Source organism: Rhinopithecus bieti, unplaced genomic scaffold, assembly GCF_001698545.2.
Source record: "Rhinopithecus bieti isolate Rb0 unplaced genomic scaffold, ASM169854v2 scaffold_11964, whole genome shotgun sequence".
Lineage (NCBI taxonomy): Eukaryota > Metazoa > Chordata > Mammalia > Primates > Cercopithecidae > Rhinopithecus > Rhinopithecus bieti.
Genome location: NW_016807677.1, coordinates 4,713,129 through 4,736,519, shown reverse-complemented (window position 1 = coordinate 4,736,519; position 23,391 = coordinate 4,713,129). Strand labels below are relative to the sequence as shown.

Genomic DNA, 23,391 nt, shown 5'->3' with positions numbered 1-23,391 from the left:
GTTGGATGGAGGTAACAAACAGAAGCAACAGCTCTTTTGAGTGCCCTGCTGTGGTAACTTGTACTCCGTGGAGTCACTCAGGCACCTGTGCTCGGGAGTAGATAGAAATAGGAGGTTTGTTCCAGTCTCACTTTTCTTGTACCTTCCTAGGGAATAGAAATGTCCTGTAGATGTGTGACGGTGATATCATGTTGGCATTTTGTTCTGGAAGGCTGACCTAACTACTGTCTTTGGAAACATTCTCCTTCTCAATTTAGAATTTAGGCCCTTTTCTCTGTCTGTCTCCTTCCATGGTCCTTGCCCACGCTTAGCCTCCCACGCCCAGCCAGCTCCATTGTTTCAAGACGGACATTGGGGCTGCTCAATGACTGCGGCACTGGGACCAAAGTCCTCAGCATCAGTCTCAGGACTCGGCATCATCAGCCCACTCTGCCGCCTCCGCAGGCTCCTTGCCACTGTCTTCACCGCCTGCCCACCGTGGATAAGCCAGGCCAGCCTCCTGAAGGCTTGCCCAGCAGGACATGCTTTTCTAACACCAAGTCCTGGCTTATGCAATGCCCCCATCACACGGTGCTCCCGTCTCATCCAAGGCTTTTCCATTCTTAACATTTCCAAACATGGGTAGCTAGCACCCTTCAGAACTTCCAGAGCCCCCGAAAGGACCAACTGAATCTCACCATGTCCTCAGACTGTCTCCCGTGACGGCAGCTGCTATTGGTCTGCTCCTCTTCTGCACACCCATAGTCATTTGTTGACATATTGGCACATCACCACGTCCTCCTCTGTCTCTTTCTCCAGCTCTGCCTTGTTGTCCACCAGGTTATGGACTGGCCAGGAACAGGGGCCTTTCTTCTTCTTTAGACTTACAGTAGCTACACGTTTATTCATAAAGACATTATGGTCTCAGTGTTATGCTAAGTTGTTTCACATGCACAGTCACATTTATCTACCTTCTGAGGTAACAGTATTGTTAGTCTACTTGACAGATAAGAAAACCGAGACTTGGAGGATCCCAAAGTCTTAGAGCCTAGTAAGTTGTAGATCCGGAATTGGCAAACAGGGCTGGTGTCAGCCTAAGTTCTTAAACTTTTCGTTCTACTAACTAGTTGTATCAGGTTCTGCCACTTACAAGCTTAATGACCCTCAGTGAGTTGTTTATTTCCTTGTGCCTCAGAAAGAAATAGAAATAAAAATATCTGCTTCATAGAGTTGTCCTGAGGATTGAATGAGATAAGGCATAAAAATGCACAGAATAGTGCCTGGCACATAGTAAGTGCTCACATATGTCTTGTACAGATTTGCTTCTAATTCTTCTTCATCATCAATATCATCTAAACATTCTTGTTGGTATTATAGTTATCACTTTTTGTGTCTCGGACATCTTTTTTTTTTTTGAGACGGAGTCTCGCTCTGTCGCCCAGGCTGGAGTACAGTGGCGCGATCTTGGCTCACTGCAAGCTCCGCCTCCCGGGTTCACGCCATTCTCCTGCCTCAGCCTCCTGAGTAGCTGGGACTACAGGCGCCCGCTACCGCGCCTGGCTAATTTTTTGTATTTTAGTAGAGACGGGGTTTCACCATGGTCTCGATCTCCTGACCTTGTGATCCGCCCGCCTCGGCCTCCCAAAGTGCTGGGATTACAGGCGTGAGCCACCGCTCCCGGCCTTCTCGGACATCATTTTAGCACCTGAGATGATGTTTTGCTCTTGGCTTGTGCTCAGGAAATGCTTAATGAATGACTGAAAAGGCATTTGGGCTTCTGGAGGTGACTTGGTGACAAATCCTCAGTGTGATGTTGTCTTTGTGGCAGATGCTGATTATGAGGTTGTCTTTGCCTGTATTCAGGCTTGGCAGGTTCTTGTGGCAGTGGTGCTTGGGGGTTAAGGCATTGTATGGAGTATGGTGGAGGCCACAGCCAACAACCTTCCTGTTGCCTAAAAACTTTTTTTCCTTCCCACCCCCTTCCCCAGTAGCTCTATGCCCTGCCAAGTCTGTGCACAAGCCTTGAAATGACAAAGTACCCTTTAGTTAATTGCACAACGGATTGCCTAGAGTTAAAAGTTCTGATTTATATGACTATAGCTCTAACTGCTCAATAACACAGGCCTGTAATCTACTTTCATTTCAAACAGAACGGTGATTTATAGGGCAGCATGCCGCTTTAGCTCAGAAATGAGGTGTTCAACATATGCTCTGTTGACATAAATTTGGAATTTATCGCTGTTGTCAAAACTGCCTGTTGGACAAAGGTGGGTATTAAGGCAATAAATGGCTCAGAATAGTTTTCTGTCACATTTCCTAACCATTGTATTCAGTCTATTTGAGGGAAAAATATATACTTAAAAGTAATCAAATGTCCAAAATCCATGCATCTTGTTTTGAATGGTGGGAAGGGAGGATGTAGGGAGGATGGAGGAACATGGGGCCTTGGGGAGGGGGAGCTGGGGGGATTGTGGAGGAGAAAGCTTTTCATGAAGTTATGGCCCGTTTAAAAAAGATTCCACTCTGCTTCCTCCCCCCATCCCCATTAGGAGGTGGGCTTTCCTTTCTCATTTACAAAAACAGGGAGGAAAAATGAAAGCTCATTAAATAAAAATAGTAAAGGACATTTTTATGTGTGGGCTTAAAACCAGCAATGTCAGGGAGGAGTTAGTGAGTGGGGCTGTGAGGGAGGCAGAACAGGATTTTGTTTATGGGGAAATAAAGCCCCTGGCCAGCGTTGGTTTCTCTGCCGCCTTGGCGAGCGTGGGCTTGCTCCTACCTACCCTCCCAGGTTCTGAGGCTCCTGTGCACAGGATGAACATGTGCTGGCTGATGAGGGTGAGGAGCAGTGGGTACCCGACTCTAAGCAATATGCTCTACTCCATCCAAATCCCAATTGATTTATTACCCACTGTACAGCCAGGATGCATCCACCCCTCATCCATCCACTAGTGCTGTGCCCTTTGCAAGGCTTGAGAATACAAGATGAATGAGGCAAAGCCCTGTCTTCATGTAGCTGCCCATCCAGCTGGAGAGACAGAGAAACAAGCAGATGCACCCTAGTGAGTACATCTGCTCCAACAGAAACACACTTAAAATACAGGGGCTGGGGGGAAAAGGGGGTCAGCTTTGAGAGGGGACAGAAGGGAGCAACTGAGAAGGCTTCTAGGAATGGTAGTGACCCTCTTGCCTAGTGAAATGTCCTTTTGAAAGTATCAGGTTCCTGCAGGGAGATCACACAAAAACGTAGAAAAAATATGCTAGTGACAGGTCCTCCCTCTGTCCCAGATGTGTGATGTTGTGGTCAGGTGATCACTGATGTGTGTCAGTGTATTGTAATATTGGGGCCAACATCCTTGTGCATTGAGGCTCCAGCCTCTCTTCTCCTCCAGGCCATGGACCATCGCTGCATCATCTAAGCACAGGGCACCCAGGCGGTAGCACAGGTGACTTAGCAAATGCAGTCAGAGTCAAGGTTAAGAGTCTATCTCTTCATTCTCTGTTTTGAGATTACATAGCATGAAGTACGTTGTTGGGTATTGTGTCGTGCTGTGAGACTGAAAGTGTGGACGTTTCCAGAGAGCCGCTGCTTGGCCTCGGTGCTCTTTGGGCCTGGAGTCAAGGGTGTTATGCATTTCCTGTGTGCTCAGCAGCCTTGCATGTAAGGAGCAAGAGGAGAACGCAAGCTGCCTGGTACTTTTCCCCATGAAAATGAGGCCCAGCAGGGAAGAGGATTCGTATTTGTTGCTTTTATTTTATTTTTCCTTTTATCTCCATGCCCACACGCTTGGACCGTCTCAGCATTGATAAATGTGTGCTCTCACAAACATGCACACAATCCCCTTTCTCTGGCCTGTGTTTGCCAGACACAAACACATACACACACACACACACACACTCCCACGCACACTGGGCATGGACACCAATTGTAAACCTTGTCTTTGTGGCTCACCCTCCTTTTGCCACCAACCCCTGTCCTTTTCACACAAAGCTCCCTGTTGGGAAAACTCATAATTTTTACACCATACAGCCTTGACTGGCCATTGCTGGAATTACTGTCTCTTTGAAGTGCTTTCTGCTGGGGCATTTACAGGCCGTTTTAATTACCTGCAGCTTGCAAAGGGCCTTGCTCTGTCCCAGCCTTTGTTTGTTTGTTCTTTGCAAGAAGTCTGTGCAAAAAGGAGTACGGCTGACTTCTTTTACAAAAAAGAAAAGGGGGAGAAAAAGAAGTTTGGGGAACCCTTAATGGAGCTTCTTGCCGCAGCCTGCTCTGGGACACCCTGCCCACTGTAACAAGCCCAAGAAGAGAGGCTCTCGCCCTTGGCTGTCTTCTCAACAGGTTCCAGCACCGTGGGTCCCACTCCTGGAGCTTGCCTGGAATATTTTTGTTCATGCATTTTTGTTTTAATTATTATTATTAAGTATATTTTCAAGCTTTCTACCAGAGACAGGAGGGCTGTCAAATCATGTTTCCCTCACTGTTGACCAAATCAAAGCTGACTTCAGTTGAGCTAGGATCCCTTTTATATTTTCAACTAAATCTGTTCAAGGAATGTGCGTTATTAAATTATTGAGTTTAGACATGGGCTGGAGGGTAGGAGTTGAAATCACATACGTGAAAGCAGTGCCCACTTTGAGCTGTCTGGTGTTTTTCTTTCCTTTTCTTCATTTCTCACTTGATTCTCTAAAAGGAACTACATATAAATAGCATTCTTTGGGGTTTCTGTTAAACATGAGTGTAGCATGTCATGTCTGCAGATGAAGATGCTAGTTTACTAAAGAAGCCTCAGAACTGTATCCCCTTTTTCAGGGGCTTTTACAGCAGGAGGAATCTTTATTCATTTATTCACTTAGTCCAAAAATGTATTGAGAAATTGGAAACCTCATACATTGCTGATGGGAATGTAAAATGGTATAGCTGCTTTGGAAAACAGTCTGGCAGTTCCTTAAAAGGTTGAACATAGAGTTACCATATGAGCTGGCAATTCTGCTCCTAGGTATATACCCAAGAGAAGTGAAAACATATGTCCACACATAAAACTTGTACACAAATGTTCGTAGCAGCATTATTCGTAATAGCCAAAAGGTCGAAACCACCAAATGTCCATCAACCGATGAATGATAAACAAAATGTGGTATATCCCTACAGAGGAACAAAGTACTGATACAACCTATCATAGGAATGAAGCCTGAAAAACATGCTGTGTGAGAGAAGCCAGACCCCAAAGGGTGCATATTGTATGATACCATTTATATGAAATGTTCAAAACAGGCAAATCTGTAGAGGAAGATAGTACATTTGTGGTTGCCAAAGGCTGGGGGCAGAGGGGAATGGAGAGTGACTGCTCATGGGTACAAGGTTCCTTTTCAGGGTGATGAAGATATTCTGGAATTTGATAGTGATGATAGTTGCACAGTTCTATGAATATGCTACAAACCAGTGAATGGCATACTTGACAAGGCTAAATTTTATGGTATGTGGAAAGTATCGCAACAAAGCTATTTAAGAAAGTGTATTGAATGCCTACTCTGTACAGCACACACTGGCATACTCTGAGGTTAGAGTGGATGATTTCTGCCTTAATGTAACTTATAGTCTAGTAGAGATAAAGAATACTAATAAAAAAATATATAACTGAAAATTGTGTTAAATGTGATAGAGGAAATCAACAAAATGCAATGATGGAAAATTGTGTTGATGGACAACCTATCTAGATGGGCTGTGATTCAGGAGCAGCCTGACTTTACTGAAGTCCAGCAAACAGTAGGCGCTTAACAGATATAGGGTGAGTAGCAGTGGGACATGAGTCGGCATGCCTTCCCCGTAGGAGGTTATAAAGTCCCTGTGAAACTCACAGCCTGTCAGCGGACTCTAGGTGCCATCATTCAATTTACTGTTTTTCTTAGAGGCCTCTCTGTTCTTGTTTCTATTCAATTAGTTTGGGAAAAGCCCAGGAGTGTTCTCGGTGACTCCTTTTTAGCTGCTGGTTTTCCTGCCCCTTTCAGGGAAGGACTCTGGCTTAGGTAGGAATATGAAGGCAGACCCTGAGGTGAGAAGTCTGGCCATGTCTGACTGTTTATATGGGCAAGTAAGTCATGTGGCCTCACTTTCCCCATCCACAAAATGGGCTCTGTACTCTCCATGTCAGCCACAAGGTGGTTGAGATGATCCTCAAGAAGCCCTTTCAAAGTCAGACATGATCTATAAATGCATTACCTTCTTTATTATGAAAACCTCAGTTGGGGCTAGGTGTGGTGGCTCATGCCTGTAATTCCAGCATTTTGGGAGGCTGAGGTGGGTGGATCGCTTGAGGTCAGGAGTTGCAGACAGCCTGGCCAATGAGGTGAAACCCCCTCTCTACTAAAAATTAAAAAAAAATTAGCTGGGCATGGTGGCACGTGCCCGTAGTCTCAGCTACTCGGGAGGTTGAGGCATGAGAATCGCTTGAACCTGGGAGGCAGAGGTTGCAGTGAGCCAAGATCGTGCCACTGCACTCCAGCCTAGGTGATAGAGATTCCATCTTAAAAACAAAAACAAAACAAAAAAAGCCTCGGTTGACTAGATATTCTTTTTTGCATTTTTCTAGAAGAAAAGAAGAAAGACCCAGTAAAGAAGCTAATATCTATTTGGCTTTTGCCTTTTTTCTTCATTAAAATGACGATAATGTTTACAGTGTGATTTGGTGCCCGTACAGGTAATCCGTTCAATCTCTTATCTTGTGTTCATAATTGATGTTTAGAGTGATAGCTCTCCAGCTCAGAATCCTCATAGAAAAGTAATTTAATTTTCAGTGTACCAAAGCAGAAAGAATGAGGCCATGTACATTAAAAAGGTTTTCAGAATGGTTTAATTCCAGAGGAAATTTCTTCTTAGGCCTTTAATAAACCTCAGCTATTCTCAACCATCTCTGAGTTTCCATGGCTGGTCCATGGGATCTGAAGGTAGCATTGTGGCTTCCTGGCTAGAGTGGAAACATATAAAAATGATCCTAGATAACCAGGAGACAACACTTCCTCCACATGTATCCAGGCAAAACAAGGAGATAAAGGAAAAGTCTGTAGCTTTTTGAGAACTGTTTTCCCAGGAATTGGTTATTTGTGCTGGTTGAAAGCCTTGTATGGGAGAGGGAGAACAAAAACCCTGTTCATCCATAATCATAGTTTAATTCCCTTATAGGGCCTTTTAGGATCTGGAGAGAATATTTTGGATTTATTTTTGTTTCCCTTGGGCTGACATCATCAAGTATGCATCATGGTGCCCTGTTTTGGGTTTGGAAAAAGCTCAGAGAAGCTATAAATCTTTAAGGCATTTTACTATTTTTTCCTTTTCCTTTTCTAAAAGCATAACTTTTCTGGTCTCTTAAAAGAAAAAGAAAAAGAAAGGAAACTACAAAAGTGTGTATTGATCTCTTCCCCCTGGATCTTAACTGCCCTGGCTGTAATACCTTGCTTACATCTGCCAGGTTTTTGTGCAGTTTTGCAACATCTCCTTAATCCAGTGAGCATAAATAGAACATTTCAATCATATTTGGCTACCAGGAACTTCACAGATAAGCACGCTAAGACCTTGTTGAAAGAGACTGTATGAGATTGTGTGCGATAAGATCATCCTATAGCCCAGTGCACAAATGAAAAACTTTTGTTCTTGGTGAAATTGTTGATAGAGATATTTCAAATAAATGACTTAGGAGAACTCAGTATTTTAAAACAAAGGACCGGTTACGTAACAGCCAGAAGCCCAGGCCTCCTGGTGCTCCGCAGCCATGAAGATCCCTCCTTGAGCAGTTGCTGCAGGGAGATTAGTGTGCCCCTTTGTCATTTCTGACATTGTATTTTAGCACTGGCAGGCAGCCTGGTCTGAAAGTGCTATACTCGGTGTGGTCATGGCCCCAGGGAATGCCGTTGTCTTTCCTCGTATTTTCAAGGCTCAGGACAGTTCCCTCCACTCTTCAGTCAGCTCTAGATTGGCCTTCATCCAGGCCGAGGCAGGATGCATAGGATGCATGACTTTCTTTCTTTTCTTTTGAGATGGAGTCGCGTCTGTCACCCAGGCTGGAGTGCAGTGGCGTGATCTCGGCTCACTGCAACCTCCGCCTCGTGGGTTCAAGTGATTCTCCTGCCTCAGCCTCCTGAGTAGCTGGGACTACAGGCATCTGCTACTATGCCTGGCTATTTTTTTGGATTTTTAGTAGAGATGGAGTTTCACCATGTTAGCCAGGATGGTCTCGATCTCCTGACCTTGTTATCCGCTGGTCACGGCCTCCCAAAGTGTTAGGATTACAGGTGTGAGCCACTGCGCCCAGCTGCATGGCTTTCTTTCTAAGAATCCCATAGAGAGCTTCTCTTTTGGACGGTAGGGGAAACTATTCTTTGACTGGTGTGTGTGTGTGTGTGTGTGTGTGTGTGTCTGTGTGTCTGCATATGTGTGTACACAGGGTGAGTTTTTTCCACTTCTACATTTTTCTCTTCCGATTCCCTTTCTTGTTTGTTTGCTCATTCAGTCAACAAAAATGAGCCCCTGCTATGTTCTGAGGTCAGCAAGGAAGACTGAGAGGACGAATCTGGTATGGACCCTTATGCAGGAGATCTAATCCAGCCAGCACAGACCCGTGTCAGCCCGACAGCCTTTCAGTTTTGTAAACCTGATTGGAAAGAGCCTAAGAAGCCATCTAACTCAACCTTTGCATTGTTGCAGAGGTGTCAGGTGAAATCTAGAGAAACTAAGTGGTTTGGCCAAGGTTATTTAATGGACATCTGCACAGCTGGAGTGAAAGCCGAGTCCCCTGCACTCAGTCCAGTGTATATATATGTACACATATATACATGGTCAATATACCACTTTTTTTAAAGGTGATTCTTAAGAAAACACAGCTGGTTTGGTATTTTTCTCCCCCTCCCTTTAAATGGCTCCAAAACAACCAAATGGCCACTGTCTTCCATAACTCTCCTGGTCTGGATCCCCAGCAGACAGGCACCTGCTCCCAAAACCTGCAGCATGGAAGGTGTTAACTAGCACTCAGTTAGTTCTTGGTTGTTTTTCTTAATCTGTTGTTTGAAATCCTTGACTTTTATTGGTATATTTACTTTATGGCATACATAAAGAGCTGTATTAAAAAATAAATTGTGTTGTAAAAGCATTCGGTAATGTTTATTAATATTGACTAGTCAGGGAGCAACGAACTCTATTGCTAGAAGGATAATTTGTGGTAATACCCGCTAAGCATTCACAGCTTGTCAAATGACTATCTAATCTCAACATTAAAAAAAGTGGGCAAAAGGGTAATTTCCCTTATGCCTTAAGAAGATGAAAGTGACCCGTTCCCCAGCCAACATTAGAATGAGTGCTTCTTTTTCTCCCCTGGGATACCAGGCCTCCTCTCTGGTTCCAGGCAGTCCCAGGGCTAGATTTTAGTAGTTAGGTGTCCCTTTGTCTTAGGGTGGTTGGAAATTGCTTCACTAGCAATAACTTCTCACCTATCTGTTCTGGCTGCCTAAATCTGTGCTGAGGCCATGAAAGACAGAGATAAAGACCTAGTGCTTGCCCCCACAGAGTGTATAGTCTTAAGGAACTTATAAACGGTTTAGTCTTGAATCTTGAACTTAATATTCCTACAAAATATGTAAGGAGAATGACACTGGGTGTGACTAATGGCCTACTTAGCCTGGAATGTGGCACTTTTGGTGGCACGAAGAGACATTCCCTGGGAAGACATGATGTCACCCTTAGAAGGAAGGGAACATTCCCCAGAGTATCCTGATGCCCTATGAATAACATAGTCTGGCTTAGGGTGGAGGCCGCTAGTAGAACAGATTCTGTTTAGAGTATTCCTTTCCCACAAAAAGACACATAGAAAGTACAGGAGAATGGGGCCGGGTGCGGTGGCTCAAGCCTGTAATCCCAGCACTTTGGGAGGCCGAGACGGGCGGATCACCGAGTCAGGAGATCGAGACCATCCTGGCTAATATGGTGAAACCCCGTCTCTACCTAAAAAGTACAAAAAACAAGCCGGGCGACGAGGCGGCGCCTGAGTCCCAGCTACTGGGGAGGCCTGAGACAGGAGAATGGCGTGAACCTGGAGGCGGAGCTTGCATGAGCTGAGAGCTGGCCCACTGCACTCCAGCCGGGGCAAGCAAGACTCCTCCAAAAAAAAAAAAGAAAAAAAAAGAAGTACAGGAAAATGGCTGGCCATGTGGCTCATGCCTATAATCCAAGCACTTGGGAGGCCGAGATGGGAGGATCACTTGAGCCCAGGAGTTCAAGACCAGCCCAGGCAACATAGCAAGACCTCATCTCTATTAAAAACAATTTTTTAAAAAAGAAAGTACAGGAGAATGGACTGAATATGGAAACACTCTGCAGTGTCCCTGGAAGTTGCTCTGGGGAGGAAATACTGATAGCCTCATAACTTTTCATTCATCCCTTCCTCTCAAAATTAGAGCACAGAATGGCATTGACTATTTCACCTTTCCTTTGTCATTTGAATTAAAGGTAAGTGGACATTGAAAGTGTGTTTTTGACTAAAAGGTCTAAGGAGGAAGAGTGAGCCCATTACTAAAGTACTTAAGCTTTCCCTTTACTCAATTCTGTGTCTACTTGGAAAGGTGAATGAGGCTAGGGTGAGGTTCTCTTATCACCAAGCTTAGGAGTCGGTTGCTTTTGAGGCTGAGAGCACTGGCAGAGCTCCATAAAGGGACCTACCTTATGCTGTCCCCACGTGGGGCCCAAGTCTGCATGTCAGCACCAACTGCCCAGGTCCTACTCCAGAGGACCAGAAAGTTTGCATGGTGGCTGGGTAAGTAGATGATCCTGGAGAGTGTTGGTTCTCATGGGGACGGCAGACATTTTGGAGAAGAGAGGATCATTTAGGTCATGGCTTGGATCTTACAGAATCTCCCATCTGCTTCCTATCTATTCTGAGTACTCCTCTGAAGCACTGAGAAGATCAAATTTATGGTCAGAAAGGGGTGGTCATAGGATCAAAAAGCCTGAAACACTGAGAAGGTCAAATTTATGGTCATGGGATCAGAAAGGGGTGGTCATAGGATCAAAAAGCCCAAAGCATCGGGGTGACTTTTGCACTAATGAGGTCAAATTGATGGTCATAGAACCAGAAAGCAAAAATCCAAAGCATTGGGGTGACTTTTGCATGTGGAATGGCCTCATACCTACAATAGGGTGAGTTTAGAAGGACCTTATATACTGCATTGATGTGGTCTGAGTGTTGGTTCAGAGGATGGATCAGTTAGGCTGAAAACAAGGACAACATCATCTTATAAATACCCTTACAGGATGGATTTCCCACTTTATTTTTCCTCATTCAAAGACAGGAGAGAGCAGTGGGTAGTCCAGCTGTGGAGCCCTCCCATTCACTTTTCCCAATTACAGGTCCTAGTTCCCCATGCTGGTCTTTCCAGCAAAACTCACAGGTCAGACAATTTCAACCCTTGGATTACTGAAACTGGGGTTTCTTTCTCTAAACCTTCCCTGCCTGTTGGTCTGCTCCAACTTGAGCATTTGCCCCTGGGCTCAGGAACCTGGGAAGCAATGTGACATTGGCAGTGCTGGGACATGAACCTCTCTCTTTCAGCTAGGCAGTGCTGCTGGGCTTTTCCCTTTGACCCCTGGTAATGCAGTGAGCTCTTCTCATAGCCTTCTCCCCTTGGTCCCTGGCTGCATAGGACAGAAGTGGGCCGAGCTTACCCTGCAGAGAGTAGACATGGTGAATGCCCCCTTGGGGGTCAACTGTTGTGGTCAGCTCTCTCTGGAAGCTGAAGGTAGGGAGGATGGAGTATGGCTTGGGTCTCTCCTTGCTGCCCTTTATGCTGCTGTTGCTCTTCTAGGTAGGCTAGGTTGATCAAGGCTTATCCTGAAGATGACAGGTTGGTCTAATGGCTTCATGCTTCTATGCAGTAGCCATTAGCCTTCCTTGTATGGACTTTAGGAGCCACAGGACAGGGTCCAGTTTTGAATTGGAGGCCGCCTATGAAGCTGTTGTACTTGAAATATTGTTAGGATGAGCAAAGGAATGCCATAGATGCCACTTTACAGAGAAGGATTTCTCCAGCATCCTTGATCAGTCCCTTTTGAATGAGGCCTCATGAGGAAAGGAAATATAGGCATGGTGTCTGCCATTATGGAGTTTGCACTCTAAACCAGGTGAAATCTTTATGAGTTTTCAGACTCACAGTGGCACAGAAATGGTTCAAACGATGAGCTTGTATCTTGCTAGCTTCGTTTGACTAGTGAGAGTTGTGTGGTTGAAAACCAGTGAGAAGGAGTGAATTCTTCTCTTCAGTTACTTGTTAAAAGGTTCAGATTTGTTTAGCTTGAATTTCTCATAATGATTCAGCTTTCTTGAGAAAATAGAAACTTGTTAGAGGTTAATGTGTTCTTTGTCTTTTTGGACATAAGTGAAAATCTGTTACATGCAAGGTGAGTTTACCTAATGAGCCACTAAGCGTTGGGGAGAACTTGAGTCTGTTCCCCAGGAACCTGGGTGAGGACCTGAAGCATATGGGGCAATGGAATCTCCACTGAGTATAGGATGGAGATGCGTGGGCTGTACTAGAACTGGGTTACTTTCAAAATGGTGTTCAGCAAGGTAGCTTCTTCTCAGAGAAGAGAGTGTGAAAACTCTACCACCAACTAAGGCAGTGTGCAGAAAGGTGCAAACATGTCCCCAGATGTCTTCCTTTCCTGTCACAGTGGAGGCTGATAATCTCAGATGGCCACGTGCAATTAAACCTTATGAAAAGACAGGACTAGATTGGGAAGATGTGAGTATGTGGTAAGGAAGAAGGAGGTGGATAGAATTTCCATTTTGATCTAAATGCTTTGCAGTTGCATAATGTGGTGATGGTAGTGGTGGGAGGTTGTGGTCTAAAGAGGGAATAGACTGTGAGTTCACACGAATTTGCACTTTTGCTCCAGGAACCAGTTGGAATTCTATTTCCACATTGGCTGTTCTGCAGACTGTGCCATGGAGAGTCTGCTGGTAGCCAGGTCCCTCAAATGCACTGAAATTCTCCACCATTATTTTCTTTGAATTAGGAGAAGCCTTCACTTTTCCACATTCTTCCTTTGGTATATGAACAAGAATTAAAGATATGAGCAAACCAGTGCTGGGCTCTGTTGAACTCCTGGGCCTGTGAGGTTGTTCCCTTTTTCTCTAATGAACTTTGTGTGCTTTGCCCAGGTCTCTCTGCCAGTGAGGAAAGACCTTTGCCCTTGTACTTCATGTGGAATCACATGGCCACCATATTAATCTCTGGCAACCTGGATGGGGCACTGAGTTAGTGGGTCAGTTGCAGGGCAGTCACCTTACCCTGAGGATTAGACAGGATAGGACACCCGGGTCTCTGAAGGCAGGGAAATGCGTGACAACAGAGTCATTCCGAGGACAGGCTGGTGGTAACTTCTGGAAGTTTCTTTCACTGAAAGACAAAGAGCAAGTGAGTGAAGGAGGAAACTCAGGCCACTTGGAATAGATTTTAAATGACCAGATTGCTGGGACTGGGTCTAGAGGTTTGCTTGGGCGATCCTAGCCTGGCTGCCACAGTGTCAGAGGACATCACAGTGCACCGTAACAAGTGGGACATGGCTCAGGGAGAATAATAGTGCCCCTTAGAGGACCACCTTGTAGGCTAGGTAAAAGAATATGGGTAAGACTTTGGAATGATAAAATTTTGTCTCTATTCAAAATATTTGATGTGATCTATATCACTTTATAGGTGATCCAATGCAGAGATATTGTGATAGCATGACTTGTCCAATGTTAATGGCCGAGTCAGGTGGGAGGATGCAGGGCTTCTGGCTGCTGGCTGGGCATTCTTCTCTGTACTCTGCCACCTCTGTAGTAAAAGGGCAAGTGCCTGTCATCTTTCACACCAAGCCCATCCAGTTGGCCAAGATAAGCCACTTCCACCAATTGCCAGGCAAATCCATTCACAGCTAAAGAAAAGGCAATGGTGTTACCCAAACCAAGAGTGTTTATCATGGTGAGGGATTTGATCTGGAACCCTCAAGGAGAAGAGATGGGAGACCCAGAGGGGAGTTTAGCCTGGTGGTGGCTCCTAAATCTGAAGACCAGTCACTTTAGTGTCCTTTTGGAAAATAAATACAAATGGGTGTTCGTCCTCCTGTTCCTCTTGACAGCCACCCCTGAGAAGTGAGCACCCCAGGAGCTAACAAATCCCTGGTGAAGAAAAGGATGAAAATAAACTGAAACCCTTATGTTGCCATCCACCAGATTTGACCATGACTGTGTGTGAGTTCATCTGCTGAACCCTTTGTGAATAGAGCCTTTGCCACCCTATAGAACATCTCTTAGAAAAGCAAGTATCTTTCATGCCCGGGCAAGTGACAGGAATACTCCACCATTGTGTATGTTTGCATGCACTCACATACCTAGGTACGTGGTTTAAAAGATACTTTGTCCAAAATGCTATTAGGACATGTCCCAGTGCCCAACATTGTGAAATCTATTTAGAGTTAAGAATGTTCAGTTAAAATGTTCTGTACTGTTAATATTTCCCAACTTGGGTGGATCAGCGTGGCAAGGAGCAAGAGAACATGGAGGGGGTGGTACCCCTACAGTGTCATAGATAAGGGTGTGTGTGTGTGTATGTGTTTGTGATTGAGAAATCATTTGTCTTTGGCAAGTAGGGAAAGGGAAAGCATGCAAACAAAACAATGTGATTGAGAAAGAGCTCTGCGGAGAGAACTTTGTGTGATCCCTATCAGAAGGCCGCCCACAGTGGATACCGTATGCTGGTCCCCATGCTGCGGGAGCCCATTGACTGTGGCGCTAAAGAGGCTCACCTGGGTCCACCACATGGTCTTGACACACTGCTGGCTTGTCATTCTGGGACTTGGAAGGTGGTGGCAGTGGGTGGCTTGGTTTTGCTACCATCTAGATGCTGCCAGCTTGAGTGTGTGATACTCCCTCTCCCCACCTGCAGTTTTATCTGTTGTCGGTACCAGCTCTCCAGCCTTTTACTACGGTCTTAACACGTCAACATTTTGATGGAGAGAGAGGGCCTTGTTTTCTCTTCTGCCTGCTCCACTGCCCACAGATCCTGCTTCTGGCTGCCACGCCTGCCCTGTCCTGAGGGCCAAGGCCCCTGGGGAAGTTGCGGGGATGGTGCAGAGACTGGGGTGGAGGTGGAGGCCGGATCCTGGATCTGGCAATAGCATATATGGGCCTGACAACAGAAGTGTGGGTGGGCGGCAGCTTGGAGCCTCTCCCCAGTGCTCGGCTCCCTGATGGCGCACCCAGTTTCCTGCATCTTACCAGCTCCCGTGCTGGCTCGTGACTGAGCCAGGGGTCTGGTGGGAGAGGCCCTGGGTTGGGAGTTGGGATGGGAGCACTGCTGCAGTTTGGGCCTGTGACCGGTTGTTACTGGGACCTTGGTCTTCCCAGGGGTGATGACATGGGACCAGTCCACCTCACAGAATCATAGTGATGGCAAAATGAGAGAATGTGTATGAAGAGCTACAGATGACTACGACCACCCTACAGAATGATGTTATCCAGTTTCTTGAAACTCTGCTTTCTGCTGGGGCAAGACAGAGGGAAGATACTTCTAAAGCCGAGCCTTGGGGGAAAGCTGTGCATGTTGGGGCGGGTCACTGCAGTCCTAAGAACATCTGGATGCCAGAGAAAGAAGTATCTTGTGTCTATAAGGGCATTAATTTATTCATAGGCTTATTCAGAGCCTCCTTTATGTCAGTCACTGTAGTGGAAGTTGGAGGTAGGAGAGAGAAAAGATACGGGTGTAGCCCTCCTGGGTCCAATGGGCTTGTTCACAGTCACCACCCAGGGAAGGCAGTGCTGCACAGAGGTGAGCAGAGGCTGCGGGCCTCCTGTGAGGTCTGTGCTGGTTTGACAGTGAGCATTATGTCTGTCTGACTGTCCTGGGTGTTTCATCCTTTCTCCCTCTGGAAATGGATCTGATTTTTTTTCTCGGTCCATGTGCCAGCGGTAAAGCCCATGGACAAGACCAGGAATGGGTGCTTCACTGGCAGCAGTCCCTGGGCAGGGGGCGTGATTTACACTGTCTGAGGATCCAGGGATGGGTTTCCATTGATGCCCTCCTGCTCCCTTCCGCCTGTCACCTGCCGGAGGGATGGCTGCCAAGCCAGGTGGTGGATGGCTATGCCTCCCATCCAGCCAGAGCAGCAGCAACCTCTCTTTTCCTTTCCCTTACAGGAAGCTGCACAGTGGGATGAAGACGTACGGGTGCGAGCTCTGCGGGAAGCGGTTCCTGGATAGTTTGCGGCTGAGAATGCACTTACTGGCTCATTCAGGTAGGCAAGGTCACCTTAGTGACCCGTTCAGATACAGGCAACTATCTGCTGCCCGCCTTCCCCCCTAGTCAGAGCCTGCTGCGGCCTGCATGTCCCCACTGCCCGCTGGGGCCCTGGTCTATCTTGTTCCCTGGACCCTCCCTCCAGGCTCATGACACAGAAGATCCATCCTGATGGTGGGGCTACCTGGATGAACCCACCTTCAAGCTCTCCTCGGTTTCCTAGGCATCACTGGTAACCAGTGCTCCGTGTGATCTACCTTCCAAAGTAGACTGCAGTTTCATTAGCGAAACAGTTGTGGAATTAAGTTCTCGCTGTCTAATGAATCTGACTATTGGGTTCACATTATACAGGAGCCTTTAATTAAATAGATATAGAAAGGTTGGAACACAAAGCTAGTTATAGCCTGCTGTCTTTTGCAAGTTAATTTTATCCAATTCTTGTGAGGTCGACTGGGTGGCTGCTGGTAATTTTGCTCATGTTTGGGCAAAGCTGCTCTGCTTCACGAGGCCTGGAATGGGGAGAAGCACCTGACATTTGACAGGCCCGGGTGTTCTTGGTGGAGGGAAGGACCTAGCAGGTCTGATACGGTGGCTTTGAGGCCTAGGTCACCTGACTTTAGTTGTGGAGGCCTCAACTCTTCTTTGCCAGGCGCATATTCTCTTCCCTTTAATTCCCTTGCCTTCTAACCTTGGAGTCATTTTTTTTTTTTTTTTTTTTTTTTGAGACGGAGTCTCGCTCTGTCGCCCAGGCTGGAGTGCAGTGGCTGGATCTCAGCTCACTGCAAGCTCCACCTCCAGGGTTTACGCCATTCTCCTGCCTCAGCCTCCCGAGTAGCTGGGACTACAGGCGCCCGCCACCTCGCCCGGCTAGTTTTTTGTATTTTTTTTAGTAGAGACGGGGTTTCACCGTGTTAGCCAGGATGGTCTCGACCTCCTGACCTCGTGATCCGCCCGTCTCGGCCTCCCAAAGTGCTGGGATTACAGGCTTGAGCCACCGCGCCCGGCCGGAGTCATTTTTTAGGGGAGAAGAGAGGGCTGTTGTTTTACTTGGTCTTGTCTTATCCTCATGTAGGCCAAGGCCTGCCTCCCCTTTCCCCATATTGGCTCCAGAAACTGGCCCTCCAAGCAGTTTGGCTTTTGTGAAATGGGCTTCGGGGTTGGGCAGACAAAGGTTCAAATCCTGTCTGTGATATGTGCTGTATGAACTTAGCTATGAATTAGTATGAATTCATCTTGTGAACCTCAGTTTCTGCATCTGTCAAGTGCTGGTGTTGTTAACACATAATTTTTTGGAGGATTAGGTGACAGAATATATGTTGAAGGCATCTGTAGTAAGCCGCTGGCATACAGTTGGCATTTAATAAATGTTAACGGTTTCTGCTTGCACCTTCCTCCCTCATCCTTGTTTCTGAGCCTGTTGCCCCGGAGGTGTGTCCCCATCCGCTGGTTCCCTGCCTGCCTGGCCGCTTGTACTCTCTTTCCCCTGAGCCCATCCTGTGTACAGTCGTGGAAGTGCTCTTCGGTCGCTTTTTCTGCTTCAGCTCACCACTGCCTTGCTGCAGGGCCCATGTGGTTCTGCATTGTGTTGGATGTGGCCTCTCCCCCTGGCTCTCATGGCCCTTCCTAAAGTGTCCTAAGTCTTTCTCACTTCCCATTCTTCCCTCTTCCAGGCGCAGGGATTTGTCCACAGCAGGCAGCTGGCAGCTATCTATCTCCGCATGTCTACCGTCCCTGTGTCTTCGTGCATTCTGTTCCTCCTTCCTGTGGGCCCTCCCTACCCGGCCCCTGGCTCCCCTCAATCATCCTCCTCCTGCCCACTTGTCTCACCTCGGCCCAGAGCCCTAACTTCCAGGCATTCCTGCGTCCGGATCTGCTTGGCACTCACGTATACTTTTTCTTCTGTTTTAGTGACTTACACCTTGTATCTTTGCGCTTCCCTTCAGCTTTGTACGCTACTTAAGGTTCAGGGTGTGGTGGGTTTCATGACCTGTCTGCCTACCAGGTTGGTTACCCTTCCCTTGCTTTCTTGGTCTTGATTTTTTCTGCTTTAGTTCGCCACTGTCTTACTGCAAAGTGTGGCATGTCCTGCCCTAGACCCCTGTGTGGTGCTGGGCACTTTTGGGGCAGCGCACTTCTAGCCTGTTGGTAAAGCCTCTTTGCCCTTTCAGCCCCAGTAAGCATCCTTTCTTATTGCCCTTTCCTTGAGTCCAGTGTTCTAGCCAGACGGATCTTCTTCGTTTGCTTCATGGGCTTGTTGCTTTCTGAGCTCTGTGGCTTTGTTTGCCCCATTCTGTCTACTTGGAATAACCCATCTCCCATCTTCCCAGATCTTCCAAGGCCCCTTCCATGATGCTGTTCCCAGCTGTTCCCCACCTCCAGCCAGAAGCAATCGTGCCTTCTCTGTGCCCATATTTCTTCATTTGAAGCTATTTTTGGGTGCAGTTTTTCTTCTGTGTTATGGTTATTTATGGACTTGCCTTATCTCCCTTACTTGGGAGGCGGGGTTACACGGTGGAAGAAATCTGGACACCTACCTACTGCTGATGTGATCTGGGGCAAGAACCATAAGCTCTTACAGCCTCAGTATCCTCATCTGTAAAATGAAAATATTTAACGCTATCTCAGAGAAGCTGTGAGGCTCACCTTGAATACATACCACCATGCCTAACATGTAATGGGGTCAGATCCTGTCTGCATTATGTCCAGCACACTGCCTGGCACATGATTGGTGCCAGCAAGTATTTGTTGAGTGAATGATGCAGCCTGGGAGGCCGATGAACAGGGAAACTCCTCTCTCCAGACAAGTCCCTCCTATGGTAGGAACTGTTAATGTCCCAAGGACTCACTGGAGGGGGCGGCCAGGAGCCCCTGGCTCATATTGTATCCCTCTTCCAGGCAGCGTGACCCAGTGTGAGTTAGCCAGTGTCTCTGCTGTGAATCACACATCAGCGGCATTGGTGGGCTGGTGGGAGCGGCTGCAGAGAGGAAAGGGCTGCTTGCATACTCATGTCAGGTGGGCCCGGTGTCCCCAGTTCAGACAAGAGCGCGACTTTGAGCAACTGCCCTGCGGAGCTGGCAGTTCCCTGGGGAGGCTGACTTTGGTCCCACCTAAGATGCTGCTTCCAGATCCCCTGATCTCATATGGCTGCTCCAGAGGCTTTGGGAGTTGGGTCCTGTTTTCCTAGTTTTTCCTTTCCATGCCTGTCTTACTGGGCACTGAAAGCTGATTGTGTGCAATGATTTGTCCCTCTGCTAGTGACTTGCCAGTGCCCTTGGAAAGGATGATTTGATGATTAGGTAGGTGTGATGAGTCATAGTCGTGTTTTAATTCACCCTTGCAGATAGCTCCCAGCCTACATTCTGATATTTCTATTCTTTTTTTCTTTCTGTTGTCTGGCATACTCCTCACCCCCCCATGCTGAGAGGTCTTCAAAATAAAATAGCACAAAGGGCTTAGTGAGGCTAGAGGCTACTCTATTTCCTGAATTTTTTGGCCCCTGTTAAACAGGCCCTGGGGGCCTCTGGAGTGACCTGGCCTTTTTGGGTAGTTGGGGTCAGAGGCCTGGGCTGGTGCCGCTGGGTCTTCTTACAGATTCCAGTGGTGGTTTATATATTCTGATGCCTACTCCCAGATGCCTGAACACATAACTAGGTGATGTTTTAGAGGAGACATTGAATTAGATGATGTGAGGTTTTCCTGCTGCTCTAGTTTGAAGGCTCCATGAAGAAAGTGGACAGTGAGAATGGGTGCTCCAGGTCTATAGAGTAGACCCATTCTACAGAAGATGACCAAGGGTTGAAGCAGCCCACAGCCTGGAAGAACAGTAGGTGCTCTAGAATCCTAGGTGGGGGGCGGAGGGGCGGCGGGTGGCATTTTTTTTTTTTTTCAAAAGGGGCAGGCTGTGGAGAAACGAGTCCAGGATCTGGGTAGGGGTCGTGGTTGCCCCCTTACATGTTGCCACCCTTGCACTGGCACATTCCTGCTGTTTTCTTCTGCTCAGCGGAGCTGAACGGCACTCACTTCCTGGCTAGCTCTGCGTGCTGCCCCACCCCCTCTTGGCTAGCATTGCCTGTGTTTGTTATTGTAGTTCTGGCTCCAGGCCAGGCCTGGCTGGGAGCCAGACTTGTGGGTACAGTATGTACAGTGAGTACTGAGCCAAGTTTGTCATCATACACGATTAATTTTTTTTTTTCTAATCTGGTTGGGGTGGGGTGAAGGAGGAGGCAAGAAAATAGTTTCTCCGATGCTTGAGAATAGGCCGCATTGAATTCCGCAGAGATGTCATTTCTGAAAGGGAGACAGCGCTCCGGCTTGTTCTCCCTTCGCAGTTTTTCCTCCTTTCTCTCCCTGTCGTCCTCCTCTCCTCTTCATTTCCCTATCACATGAAATCAGCCTATAGGAGATCGACAATGCAGTTCTTATTTTCAGTGACTAGAATACTAAAATTACACTCCTAAATCAGTTTTCATTGTGTTGAAATTGACAATTTGTTTAATTAGAAGTTTGCCCTGTAGGAGGCCCTTCTGAGACACAGTGCCTTCCCTTTTTCTCTCTCCCGTACTTTCTGTTTTTAGGGTTTGTTTTAAAGACCCTAAATGGTAGTAGTGAATTTCAGTTTAATTGAAGTTTTAATTTCAGTTTGAATGTGTGAACTAATCAAGTGTTTATGAGCTATACCTGTGATCACAATAAGTTTACCCATCAGTAACTGAACTCATTAACTAATGAGATGATCTGACCAGGCCCTGCATTCTCAGAGGTGGTTTTGGGGGTCAGAAGGGTTTGTGTATTGGGGAAAGAGGCTTGGGGTGGGAAAAGAGATGGTCTCCAAGGCTTTGCAAAGCCGGCCCTGGTGGAGGGTGAAGCTTGGGTGTAGGACTGTGGCCCCTCCCCTTCCTGTGTCCCAGGAAGACTGTGTCCCTCCTCATCCTCTGCTACCTGACCCCTTCTGGGGATCTGGCCTTGAAGCATCTATGGATCCGCTGTCTCTTTGCCACTCCTTGTTGTAACATGAGAAGTGATTCCTAGCTCTGAGATGTCCATGCAGAGACCACAGACACATGCAGTGACTCAAGTTGGTTCTGAGATGGGCCAGTGTAAGGTTTCCCATCAGGTAGATTTCCCACAGCTTGGCTTAACGTCCTGGTGGCTTATAAGTGAGCATGCCTAGAACTGCTTGTCCCTATTTTTGACTCGGCTGCATACGATTAGGGTTTGAGTATTCGTATGGCCTGCTCCTATTCTGGGAGTGTCATTCATTTTTGGAACCAGAGAATATTTAATAAGCACAAATTATGTGTCAGGCTCTGTGCACTTAACAGTGAAGACTACTACAGCATCCCTGCCCTCAAGGAGCTTAAGTCTAGCGTGGGAGATGAGTATGACTATCCAATCATCATACAAGATGGTAATGTGTGCAAAGTGCTAAGAAATCTGGGAGAAAGTCGGAGTAGGAGGGTGTTTTGTGCCAGAGGGTAACAGAACAGCATTTGGAAAGGACTCAGTGAGGGGAAGCCCAAGCCACCTATGGAGGTGGGTGGTGTAACCTGCGTGTGTAGGCTGGGCCTGCAGGGAGAGAGCAGAGTGCAGGGTTTAGAAGAGATGGATGAGATACATCTGTGGAAGGAGTAGCAAAATGATCTACATTCTCCCTGAAGCACTGGAGAGCCACTGAAGGATTGAGTAAGAAGTTGACACATTTTTGTGTCTGGAATAGAAGGGACTGTTGGGCTTTTTTATATACACTAGGCTAGAATATAGGGTGAATAAAGCCCCATAGAGAACATGAAGACTGGTCATCTATGTTGGGGTGTGGCTGGAGTGTTGAGAGGCCTGTGCCTTCTGTGCTGGTTAGGGCCATGTGGCCCCATTCTGCCAGGTGAGAGGCCCCATCCTTCCACTCCTCTCTTGTCCTTGTCAGGCACTGTAAGCCCTGGCTGTTGAGGAGCATCCCTGAGACAAGGCTCTTCCCCAGAGTCAGAGCCATGGGGAAAGAATGAGGGCTTTCGTTGATAGATTTTCTGATTTCAGCAGCAGCATGGAGTGGCTGGGGCTTATCACCTGGGACCTGGGTCACCCTCCTGGCAGGGAAAAGGGCTGGAGGGGTCCACAAGATTGGATCTGTTAGACTTTCTTCTGTCGCGGTTGGATGGAGGAAAAAAAGCATTACAAGATGGCAAAGATCTGTGGGTTGTCCTTGTTCTGTTTTATTTATTTATTCTTTTTTGGAGCACTGAGCTGTGGGTTTCAGTTTCTTCTTCTCAAAGATAGAGAAGGTGGGGGAAGAGAGGTAGCTGGAAAATTCCATGTGACTGGGAGGAGATGGAGTGAGGTGGTCCCCACGCTGATGATTGGAGAGCTGCCTTTGAGTCCAAAGATGGCTCCCCATCACCTTGTCTCTCCTCCCATTTACCTCTCTCCTCCCAGATTAGGTGTCTGCTCAGAGCAAGAGACTGGGGGCTGCCCAGGCTTGTGAGAGCCCATGGCCAATCCATGCACCCTCTGCCCACTCTCCAGTCAATACCAACTTTCCCTTGTGGTTAGCTTCCTACCACCAGGGCAAGCCCGGGAGATGACCAGGAAGAAACTTTGTTCATGTTCCTCGACTCCCTCCACATTCCTTATGTGGGGGAACCTTTGGTTTTTGGGTCAAGGAAGTGGAGAAGATCAGATGGGGCTGGCTCAGAGGCTGGGCTGCCCTCCCTTCGGTCCGCATGGGTGATGTGGATGTAGAGAGAGGAAAGGGTGAAGGGAGCCACTTTCCCCCAGCTTGCTCTTGAACACACTTCTCTTTCTCTCTCTCTCTCCCTACTCTGAATTTGGCTTGCTTCCCGAACTTTTTCCCAGAGTGGTGTCGTCACTGGCCTGCCGGCAGGTCTGGATGTTCTGCCAGCATTCCAGAGAGTTTATGATCGCTTGCAGATGCGCCTCCAAGAACACACTGTACCCAAAGCAGAAATTAATGCAGGCTTGACTACCGTCCAAGCCCATACACGGGAGAGAGGAAAAAGAAAACAAAAACTGTTTAATGCTGTTTATAAATTATACACTAGCTGATGAAAATACATTTCTTGCCTCTCCCCTTTTACTCTCCACCCCCC

At 47.2% G+C, this 23,391-nt stretch overlaps 1 protein-coding gene across 4 annotated transcripts in view; it reads left to right on the top strand.

Annotated features, from left to right (window-relative positions):
- Positions 1–23,391, top strand: part of ZBTB16 (zinc finger and BTB domain containing 16) — a 207,056-nt gene that overhangs the window by 81,646 nt on the left and 102,019 nt on the right. For all 4 annotated transcript variants that reach the window (XM_017883146.1, XM_017883148.1, XM_017883147.1 and 1 more), the window contains exon 3: positions 16,191–16,288. In XM_017883146.1, the coding sequence (XP_017738635.1) occupies positions 16,191–16,288 (98 nt within the window). The remainder of the gene's footprint in view (positions 1–16,190; positions 16,289–23,391) is intronic.